General features: G+C 37.6%; 2 protein-coding genes across 5 annotated transcripts; one reads left to right on the plus strand and one right to left on the minus strand.

The window, feature by feature from the left end:
* Positions 1-1,326: 1,326 nt before the first annotated feature.
* On the minus strand, positions 1,327-4,314 carry LOC147515627 (ethylene-responsive transcription factor ERF113-like). Its single transcript, XM_086588514.1, has 2 exons — positions 3,622-4,314; positions 1,327-2,076 (listed from the first exon to the last, which is right to left on the minus strand). Exons 1-2 carry the CDS (start codon positions 3,758-3,760, stop codon positions 1,517-1,519), a joined length of 699 nt encoding a protein of 232 aa, XP_086444640.1. The 5' UTR covers positions 3,761-4,314; the 3' UTR covers positions 1,327-1,516.
* Positions 4,315-5,457: 1,143 nt separating this feature from the next.
* ATMAK3 (Acyl-CoA N-acyltransferases (NAT) superfamily protein) lies at positions 5,458-10,991 on the plus strand. Of its 4 annotated transcripts, XR_015210771.1 has the most exons (8): positions 5,505-5,645; positions 5,883-6,011; positions 7,291-7,530; positions 7,630-7,750; positions 8,711-8,766; positions 9,018-9,277; positions 9,507-9,671; positions 10,225-10,991. XR_015210771.1 is itself a non-coding variant. In XM_086588512.1 (7 exons), the coding sequence occupies exons 3-6, from the start codon at positions 7,318-7,320 to the stop codon at positions 9,252-9,254; spliced, it is 627 nt and encodes a 208-aa protein (XP_086444638.1). In that variant the 5' UTR covers positions 5,458-5,645; positions 5,883-6,011; positions 7,218-7,317; the 3' UTR covers positions 9,255-9,277; positions 9,507-9,942. The 4 variants fall into 4 exon arrangements, 3 of the variants coding, with proteins under 3 accessions (XP_086444638.1, XP_086444639.1, XP_086444637.1); XM_086588512.1 differs by lacking the exon at positions 10,225-10,991 and having other exon boundaries at positions 5,458-5,645; positions 7,218-7,530; positions 9,507-9,942; XM_086588511.1 differs by lacking the exon at positions 10,225-10,991 and having other exon boundaries at positions 9,507-9,942.
* Positions 10,992-11,250: the final 259 nt, after the last annotated feature.

The following is an 11,250-nucleotide window of genomic DNA, read 5'->3' on the forward strand; positions in this document are numbered from 1 at the left end:
TCATCATTTCTAGAGGACCATTCTCGTTCTCCAATTTTTTTTTTTTAATCAACCGTACAACCACCATATATTTTTTGGTTTATCACATTAAAACTTAATACTGAACGAGTTCACTATCTAGAGGCGCAATACACCTTGAAAGAGATCCTATGTCCTGATAGTCTACCCAGCAAGCTCATGGGCCTCCGCAGCTTAAAAAGGAGTAAAAAGTTAACCTTATGAAGCAACGTTACGCATTTTGCATTATCCCAGACCCTACCAATAGCATGAGACCACAATGAATGAAGAAGATCCATATTCATTTTGCTTGATGATGATATTCATGGCATTCCTTACTTTTCTGGTGTTCTTTTGGTGTTACTTCCAACGTTAAAGTTGTACTGCTAAAAGTGCGTCGAATCACGCGCAGTGCATGAAACTCAGTAACTCCGCATCTCTGCAAATATTATTGGTTGCACTTGCATTTGGCCAAAAGCCACAGCCGCAAAATTTGACGTTGTAGCCGAAAGCATGGTATGGCAGTCCCTATCGCTTGGCCCATTTCTAAGATACATGCACGCTGAAACGTGCGAGAAAGACTATTTCCACGTCATCTGATCATCTCACGCCAATTGATTGCATTTTTCTGTGCGTCCTGCTTCGTTATAGAGTTAGAGTGAATTAGTGCAGAGTTCCCTCATTTTGTCGCCTAAACATGTGGAGTGACCGAACCACTTGAATGTCTAGATAACTAGATATCTCATAAATTGACTCATACTAGGATACTACAAATCATAGTGACTAGCGTCCAATGGTCAACAAAAATTTGCACAAGACCATTTGTGGGGTAGACGGATAGTATGAAATCAGTATCCTAGACTCCTAGTACAAGACCATTTGCACAAGACCATTTCATGGGATGAAATTTTCGAGTCTAATAAAGGTCTTAGATTTTCAAAATTAATCTAACTGACCAGAAATATATCAGGTGCATGACCAATTTTGCTCAAACAGGGAGGTACAAATTTTACAGAGTTTCAAGGCTGGCAATCATGCATTTTCCTGGACGGAACCTTGTGAAAACTCCTGCACCTAACATATACATTCATAATCGATACATACATCGGGATGGATTTCACTCACTCACCTAAACATAGCTTCCTCGCTCTCACCTTACATTAGGAATGCCCTTGTAACAGCCTACTATCCTACTTTTATTAAACTGGGTGATGATCGATTTGCACTTGACCCCAAATTTTATATATGTCAAATTGTCAACTTATTTGAGAATTTCCATGTTTCGAAGAGATCTGTTAACAAAGGAAAGGGCACTCGAAGCAAAAACAATTTGTACTGCAACATAAAATCCCACATTTGAATTTAATCGAAAAAAGGGGTAAATGCTCAAGGGGACATGAATTTTTTACCAAAAATAATAGTCCCATGCAATAACTTAATAAGCTTACAATTGCCGTTTCACGTTATCTTCTTGCTTGTAAGTTAATAACACAGACACTTTGGCGTTAAATTACTCTCATCAGGAGTGTCGTCTTCTGTCCTTATTTGATCTGGTAGGCTCAAAATGTTCAGAGCCGGAAGCAGATCCGCCAAATGTACGAAACTCTTGTTGATGATCAGATGTTACTGAAGACCTGGATGAAGGTGACAACATTGTTGAAGAAGTTGACGATGAAACAAACTGTTGATTATTATAAAAATTCGGCGTGACATACTGTACGTCTTCATCCCTACTAGATAGAAGTTGTGCATATTGAAGAAGGCCAGGATATGCATCATGAGAGAAAGGAGGCTGTGGAATAACAGAGTCCGGTACCCGCTCCACTACCGTGTTTGTATCTTGACGACCCAAGTAGTAGCTCAACTCAGATCTCCCTTGAACTCTTTCAGGAAAATTGAGTTTAGCTTTGGTTCCTTTGAATCTGAGTGCAGCTTCATCATACGCTACGGCTGCAGCTTCAGCTGTGTCGAATGTGCCAAGCCAAACCCGAGCTGCCTTCTTCGGGTCACGGATCTCAGCTGCCCATTTGCCCCATGGCCTCTGCCTAACTCCTCTATAATGTCTTCTTGTTTGGGTCCCTTAATTTACATGCATGTATCATAAGATTGAGTCACTTTTGTTAGGCGAAGGAATCATTTGTTTAGATAAAAAGTGTTATGAGAAAAAGACCAAGTGACAAGGGACCCCATAAGGAACTCAAAGCAGAGCGCAAAACACTGGCTGGAACTACCAATCCCAATCCAGAATAGATTATAGATATATAAGAAACTTCTCAATTAGAAAGAAACATGCGGAGAGAGAGCAAACGACCCTTAATCAGAGTACTTCCAAAACTAAAAAATGCATATAGGTCAAGTACAAAAGGTTGGCATTACGTTAAACCCGGCCAAACTATGAAAATGAATACTAGGTTTAGCCTCTTGACTTCATTTGGAACAAATGCACAATCATACTATAAGTCAATGTAGCCTACTGAGAATCTGAAATAGAACGGATTGAATAGTCATGCGACTAACACTGGGGGATATGCACTTTATGATTGTACTGTTTTAATACTTAAAACTATAAATTCTTAGAGAGTTCAATGTTTGAAAGATGGTATTGTAGTTATTGTAGCTCATCTATTTTCCAAAATCCTTCTACAAGAAGATCCGAAGGCAGAATGAGAATTAAATAATTATCAGACTAAAATGAGAATGTTATTTGAGCTGTGTTTGATTCCATGGAATTGAAAACTGTTCTAAAATATCAACATTTTAAGTGTCACTACACCACTTTTGCCAGTTTGGAACGGAATTGAGGTGTTCCTGTTTGTTGATCGACTACATAAAGATGAGCCAACTACCAAAAATGGTGTATAATAGTGGGCAACGTAGTAGTGTGTTTTCTATGAAAGGAAATGTTCCATATTCTAGAGCATCACTCTAATGCACCTGATTTCAGAAATGGGGGTACAATGGAAAAAAGGAATTGAAACTAAATATTTGAGAAATTATTGAACTTCAACAATAGGAATGAACTTAATGTATGTATAGAGACTTTCGACTGAAATAGGTATTCATTTGTGTGTCTGTCTGTGTTTCATGGTAGGGGCCGGAGGTTAGGAAATTGACATTTGACGAATATAATCTGTACATATATAGAGGTCGTCTCTTACCGCCCTATCCATGAGGGAACAATCGAAAGCATTTATGCACTGGTTCCTTGTATTAACACAATAGACAAATTACACGATCAATGAAAACTAAACTAGAAGTGAAGATAAGATGGTGGCTGACTATGACAAATTGGGAATAAATACCTTGATATTTATCTTCTTGGTGCAAACTACTACATCTAGTGTGTGGACAAAGCTTACAAGTTAATTATTAGTTCCTTGTTCTTTGTCAAAAAGACAAACAAAATTAGAGGTTATCACTTTCAATGGCTTGTACCTAACATTCTTCACCTTTAGTTTGGTTATGAGTTAGGAAGTCTTAATTAGTATATATATAGAGAGATGGTCAAGAAAATAAGCTAGCAGTTTGTGTCTCTCACGTAACCATTATTCAATGATAAGGTAGGTTTATATATAGAAGATAATAACTACTGACTAGGTACCAAGGGTTGAAAAAATGATGTACCTTGATCCTGCACCAGGTGTGAAGGATCTATCTCCCTCGAGGCAGGCTCCGGCGCAGGCACCACGTCACCTTGCGCATTAGACGGATTGTCTTGACCTGTGTCAATGATACGAGCAAGGGCAGATACCATGGCCGTCATGTCTTGGTCCGACCGAAGGGAGGGATAGCTTGGAAAGCTTAAGTTGTTCTCTTCCGCTTTCTCTTCCGAAGCATCGGAAGGAAGAGGCCTTTTCCCATGCCTACGATCCACTTTGAAAGCTTTGCACAACCGAGATATGCTTTACTTATTATTCCTTTATACTAGTATGTCACGTCACGAAGCAAAACCAGTACATCAGTTATTCCATGAAAAATAATTAAGCTTAATATCCACGCACTGGATCACACTGTTGTTAGATCTTGGAAAAACTTAAAATGGGTCAGACAGACTTATTAGTGTTCTAAACAACCAAGAAGAACAACAAAGACATAAGAAAGAATAAGTGTCTAATGGGGGCTTTGAAGAATGGTAAGAGCTAGAAGAAGATAAAAGAGAGAAGAAAATGTAGGGTTATGTCCAAGGGTTTTATTGGTGTGGGAGTTTATCTAAATCTAGACTTCTAGTGTGAAAACTGAAGAGAAGAATCTTATTTTATTGATGGTGAGATGGTCCCATCATTTTCAGTTTCATTTTCGTTCGTTCACTTCCTTCCTACTTTTGTCCATGTTATTGCATTATTTACTTCCCCTGCTGCTTGGCTTTGAACTCTTTTAGTCTTTGGTTTATGTCTTTTAGCCACGTATATTTGTCCTTTTGAGAGCATATTAACTGCAACCGGCTTTGCAACCTCTTTAATCAACCTTAAAAAACTGTTACGAGATATGCAAGACCTGCGAGAATTTTTGACAATGGATACAAGAGCGAGCTTGTACAGGTTTAATCCCTGCAGCGCGCAGAGGAACTACACTATTTGTTCTTTACCAAAAAATAACACAGGGTTTCTGAACCAGGTTTCGATCTTTTTACGTTCCTAGATAGACAAACAAATAAATATATGCATATATGTTCAATGCATATAGACCAACAAAAGCATACTTTAGGAGGCCGGTACACCCCCTAGCTAGCAATATAGCTAATGTTACATCTCGAAAGACAATCAATTACACTCTTTTTTGCAGCTATTTTAAGATCGATGAACACTCTTTAATTTGGATTGGAGTTTGAAATTGGATTATTTTCATAGAGTAGTTTCTTACCAATTGATGAGTGCATTTTGCTGCAAGAAAGCTTTGATTAGTTTGTTGCCATTCTCTTTTCGCTTTTTAATTTCGTTAGTCATCAAATCTTTTTGCAGCAAAATGTTTGGTACTCATATATTAATATATACAAACTACTTACAAATCTACCCCACTTTTAAGAGTTTCTCTCGCAAGGTGATCAGTACATACATTACGATTTAAAGTCATGTTTTTTTGTCTTGAAACGTGTATTGGAGATTTGGAGATAGCAAAATTTGGGCTATACGTATCTGTACCAATAGTACTCATGTACTATTTCGCCATCAACACCAAGAATATGCAGAAGTTCATGGGCAATAACGTAAGTCCTTACTCATTTCTCTCTGTACTTTTTAATATTATATTGTTATTAATCATATGATAAGCTTCGTGTATATATGTTGATTAACTTGTATATATGTGGATGGCTTAAGTATTGATCGAGTTAGTTGATTAATGATATGCATGTGCCGGACATGTTGATGATGATCTCTCTTCTTACACACAGATCGAGTAACCAGATGGCGACCAGTAGCACTGGAGGCAACCAAGTTTATGATGGACGAAATTGTGTATATCTACATAGGATTTCTATGGGAGCTAAAACCAGCCACTGCACTTTAAGTTATACACTAGAGGCTAGGCACCCATGCCGTCGGGGACCAACCTGGCATGCCCCACAAAGAGGCGAGGGTAAGACCGGACCAAGCTAGCTTGTCGAAGGCATTAAAAGTTCATAACTGATTACTGATCTCATAACTTCATTGGTATGTATTTGACTCCTCCTTGTATCCTATATATCCGGCCATTAACAAATATCAAGATATATATAAACTGATCCATTGACATTCCTGTCTACTTGAGGACTAAATGAAGTTGATCGTTGTGTCATAAATGTAGCCAATTCAAGGAATTGAATGCAAAGTCAATATGTACCATCTGATGATCATTTGCGATGAGTATGACTTTATATATATTTGTAACATCGATCTGTTTTCTTCCAGGGTAGCTGCATGGTTTCCGGCCCAATGCAAGTGAGGATCCAATGGGCGCCAACCTCTTGTACAATGAAACATTGCAAGCAAACAAGACGTCACATGGATGTGCTTCCTCAACAAAAAGAACCACTTAAGGTAGTTCAGCAAACACCCTACCACATGCATCTATCATATCCCATCTCATATCACATACGACTGATTGTGAATGTTCTAATATTCCTCCCTCCTTTTCCTTCCCTTCCCTACCCTTCCTAAAGAAATCTATAATAGAAGTTCAATTACAAAATCTGATAAATGAAGAGAACCTAACTAACTAAATCAAGTTCACTATATTTTTGCTTTTCTTATGTTAAGCTAGATTCATGCATGTAAGTAGTTTTTTTTTTTTTTTTTTTTCCGACAAAGGCATATACATGAGCAGCACTTAAAATAGATCGACCATTTTGAAGCTGACCTTGTCAGGTGCAACATGTGCAACCTTCAACATATTCAAAGTCTTAGATTTGACCACTTTGGAGGGTCTTAATCCCTTGCACATGCAAGTCACACCAATATCTTTGACAAATTTAGCAACGCGCCACAACTTTGTCCACTTACCTGGCTCCCAGTTCTCATCTTTAACGGGTCTAAACTCTAAACTCTCTAGCTAGCTAAGATTTAATTTTTCAAAACTAAACATCATTAAGCTTGCTTTGACGAAAGCATTCTGTTTAAGAAAATAGAAAACAATAGGATTTCATAGATTTACGTACTAAACATCATTAAGCTTTGCTTTGACAATAGCATTATGTTTAAGAAATTCGCTGAAATTACGATCGCGTAGAGCATAGATGACATTACATGCATCAAAGCGACTTTAAGCTTAGTTGCTGTCATACTTGCCATTTCCATTAGCACAATTTGATAAACTTCCCCTAATGCCAAGTCATATCAATAATTTGATATTTAAGGTGACACTGCCATTTGCAAGTGGTGGCCAAGTACGTCAATATGATAATGTGGATAAGACCTATGATAGGGCTGATATATATACGGATTTCATCATTAGAACAAGTCCAATGGGGTTTCATATATAGGTAGCCTGCCTACTAGGTGCCAAATAGGTGTCATATCACTTATTTAGCACTTATCACACCCCCTGGCCCCCAAATATATTTAGCACTTGTAATACATGATTTCTGTAGAAGCTAAAATTGAGGACTTGTGTAGCAGCTTCTACACTTGAACATAAAAATATATTACAAAGTCTGTTCGTAGTCGCTATTAATGGGCTCTAATCGAGTGGGGTCCAGAATGTAAAACTAAAAATTACCCTTCTCTCTCCATGGACCTTCCTACAAGCCCAAGCCCAATATAATACAACAACTTGGGCCGAGAAAAGCCCATCTTGTCTGCTAACATCGAAGACACACAGAGAGAAAGAAGGAAGGGGAAAAAAAACATGGAAACGCCAGCAGCAAAGAAAGAGGCAACAGAAAAACAAGAAGAAGAAGAAAACGTTGCATTCGAGGCATCAGAAATAGAGTACGTAAGCTACAAAGGAGAACACCACTTACCACTTATCATGCGTTTGGTTGACGAGGAGTTAAGTGAGCCTTACTCAATTTTCACTTACAGATACTTTGTCTACATATGGCCTCAACTCTCTTTCCTAGTAAGAAACTTGTTGTTTCTTGATTTGTTTTTTTTAGATTGAATGTTCAAGTGTCGGGTTGGCATTTGTTTGATTGGTTTCTCGTGTTTTTTATTGCAGGCTTTTCATAAGGGGAATTGTATTGGAACTATTGTTTCGAAGATGGGTGAACATCGTAATACTTTTAGAGGGTACATTGCAATGCTTGTTGTTATCAAGCCTTATAGAGGGAAAGGAATTGGTAATATCTTTTTCTTTTTTCTTTTTTAATTTATGTATCTTAATTTTCATGCAATTGTTATTTAGTTATTTAGGAAATGAAATTTTGTAAGATACACCTTTTGTATGTGGTCAACCAATTATCTCATCTTTGTAGAAAGCGGATTAGTGATGACCCTAGGTTTCAATGCTTCCTTCATCTTCACTTGTTTCCTATGTTACATGGACACACCATCTTTCAAAATAATCCGTGTTGGATACGTATCCACGTGCCCATGTCGGAAACACATGGGCACATATTGTTTTTTATAAACCTCTATTTTTTGTATTTCGCCGTGTGAGACACTTCGTATCTGTGTTGGATACAGACTCACGTATCCGTCTCAATGTAACTTAGCTTATTTCTTGATTCCCATTGAGCTTGAAGAATTGGGTGATCTAGTGATCTAGATGTTAAATTTATTTTTCTTTATGTTATTTTTTGTTGTAATTATAAGTTTGGTGTGCAGTGGAAATAGTGTGTTGCTATTTGTTATTTATAATAGTTTATAACTGGAGAATTTAGTATGTTATATCTATATAAATTTATTACGAATCTAAAGCACCATACTTGATGGATCCGTTGAATTATGCACCGAATTAAAATCTTGAACTACTACTTCGAGAATCACTTTTTCAAACAGATCCATGCAAGATACGCCAAACTACCTACTTTATGGCATTATTAGTCATTTGGTGTTAGGAATGATTAAGTAAGGACAGCCTCTGCTGTAGACTGTAGAGTGGAGGGTGTTGTCCGATATTGGTGTTGTATATTTTGGTCTTATATGTCAAATTGGGTGAAACTTTCTCTGTAATATGGCTTTCGTTTCACTTTATAGAAGATATATGTGGTCCACTGTTGTCGTTATTGTAGCTAACTTCATTTCCATAATACAATCTGCTTTGGTTTTTATTAATTTTAGAGTTTGTGGTATTGCAGCAACAGAACTAGTTACTAGGTCAATTCAAGTCATGATGGAATCGGGATGCGAAGAGGTAACTTCTATGTTGCTTAGGAATTTGAAGTTTACTGCGGTTCTCATTGCGTCAGCTGTATCTAGTATATGCTTCTATCTTTTGGGGGCTGAAAGGCTGCGTCATGCAACATTTTGAGCCGTTTAAATAGAAGTTACTTCTTAAATGGAATGATACAGAAACACATTGCACTGTCTTTCACTCTTTCTTAGTCTCTGGTTTGACTCCATGTCAAAGGAAACCTCTATTGATCATACTATTATTCTCTGCAGGTAACTTTGGAAGCTGAAGTTACGAATAAAGGAGCCCTTGCATTGTATGGACGACTTGGGTTTATCAGGGCAAAAAGGCTCTTTCGGTATTACCTGAATGGAGTAGATGCCTTCCGGCTTAAGTTATTGTTCCCTCACTCAGTCATACAGCAGCCCCTGCATATGATGACCGACAAAGATGACAGCCATATCTATAACTATCAAGAGCCACAGGAAGAACACTCTCAGTTCCATTAAGCACCTGATTCCAATATTCACAGGTACCATTCAATGTTTACACATTAGCTATTATTTTATATGCCACCATAAAAGTGTAAAGGATAAGTTCATTCATGCCTCAAATACCAGACATCATTTCATGTATTTCTTGGTATGGTGCAATTTATTGTGCCTAGTGGGATATTTTGGATTTTGGTGGTGCTTATCTTGTAGTTGCCAAATTGAGTTCAGATTGTGTGTGACATAGTTGCACATGTATCCTTCTCGTAGGGAACAGGTAACACATCTGCGCAGATGCTGCTGAGTGTCGCGTAACAAACTAAATTCTTAGTCGTGATTCTCTTCGAATCGCAAATGGACAATTTCATCCTTCACGAACTGGGAAAGTAGCTGTTGGAGCGAAAGAAAATGATGGGATAGAAGTACAAGGACTCGGTATTTTCATTGTTTCAGAAATTTGTCGATATGTAGGTTTACTTGGATTATATAATTTATTTTATACTTATTTCTTCTATTCTTTGGTTACTCAAAAACCTCAAGTAGAATAACCTCTCTTCAAAGTCATATCTTGGCTCATTTATTGATTTTTGGCATGTGGATGCCTAGTATTTTCTTGGTAGTGGGAGTTGTTACTATGTACTTTGGTTCGACGTACACAGCCATTGTAACAGATATGTTGCTGCCAATAAAATCTCATCTTACAGGATTTAACTTGTCAGGATATCTAGACTCGAATTAGGTAGGGTTTTGGTAAAACTGAACTGAATTCATTTGATTGACTGAATGACTAAACTGAATTGGCAAATAAGATGTTGTTTTGAACTAATAGCTGTTATAAGCTAGCCGTATGGTATAACTAAGTTACATGGAATTGTTGATTCGCTATGGTTGTTTCACTTGTTTGACTGTTGGTGAACAAAGTAACTCTTTTACCCTCGCGTAACAACTGTTAATGTTAAACCAATAATGAAACATTTATGTCTTGCAGGTGAAATTGCCAATTTCATCCTTGCAGAAATTGTTAGTGGCAAGAAACCACTAATTCTACTCGATCTCATTGGATAATATTGAGCTACCGAGGGGAGGCATGGAAAACCTAATGCCCACTTTGTGTGTGTTTCATTGACACAGCGAACTTTAGTCACTTCAACCAACAAAAATGCCCCGAGCCCCCTCCCCTTTCCCTTTACATTTTCACCGCTCTCTTTCTCTGGTGATCGACTCCTGAGGATTGTCAATTACATTGCAATTTTGCGAAGCTGCTATTGTGAGATTAGGAAGAACGTACCATATTATCATCTAGGTATTAGACAATCTCATCAGAATCAACCAATCAAGATTCAAGAGACTATAATGTCACTTGCCGAAGTCATGAGAAAGTTATGGCAACCTTCATGAGCTTTCTATACATCATCATATTATAGTGACATAGCCTTGAAACTTCTAACTTTTGGTTTTAGGTTTTCCATCATAAAATACTCGAACACAGTAGAGCCCATTCCGTGAGTTAAGTTGAATTGATAAAGGCAAGTTTCTCGAATTAGAAACTACCACTAATCACAGAAAGTACAAATTGAAATGTATTCATCGCCCATCACCCATAAATGAGAAATGAGGATTGAGTTCGAGTTTACTCGTGGAATCCTTGTTCCGAGCAGAGTTAAAGACACATGCAAAGTATAAACTTGTACTAGTCTCTCTTGTAATCACATTTTAGTAGTAAAACACACCTTATCAACAAGTGATTTAGTGGAACATGTCACTCAACTGTTTGCCTCACACGAAACTTCAGTATGCTTTATACGGCAATACATAAGGAGTTACAACTTACAAGGAGTAATCAGGTCCTACGAAGTTTGTACGTCCAGTTATACTGTTATTAGGGCAGGGTTCTGGTTCGGGTCGGATATAACTATATCCGAATCCGAATAGTTTCAAAATATCCGAACCCGAACCCAAACCCAAACCCGATTATATCCGAAATTTAATATCCGAACCCGATTATATCCGACTA

The sequence above is a fragment of the Coptis chinensis genome, chromosome 2, assembly GCF_015680905.1.
Source record: "Coptis chinensis isolate HL-2020 chromosome 2, ASM1568090v1, whole genome shotgun sequence".
NCBI classification, from domain to species: Eukaryota; Viridiplantae; Streptophyta; class Magnoliopsida; order Ranunculales; family Ranunculaceae; genus Coptis; species Coptis chinensis.

Excerpts from the sequence above, each read along its gene's own strand:
- LOC147515627 (XM_086588514.1), bottom strand. The coding sequence starts at position 3,760 with ATGACGGCCATGGTATCTGCCCTTGCTCGTATCATTGACACAGGTCAA. Across the intron at positions 2,077-3,621 it reads ACACCTGGTGCAGGATCAAG|GGACCCAAACAAGAAGACAT; the intron begins GTACATCATTTT and ends ATGTAAATTAAG.
- ATMAK3 (XM_086588511.1), top strand. The coding sequence starts at position 5,892 with ATGGTTTCCGGCCCAATGCAAGTGAGGATCCAATGGGCGCCAACCTCT. Across the intron at positions 7,531-7,629 it reads GGCCTCAACTCTCTTTCCTA|GCTTTTCATAAGGGGAATTG; the intron begins GTAAGAAACTTG and ends TTTTTATTGCAG. Across the intron at positions 7,751-8,710 it reads TTATAGAGGGAAAGGAATTG|CAACAGAACTAGTTACTAGG; the intron begins GTAATATCTTTT and ends GTGGTATTGCAG.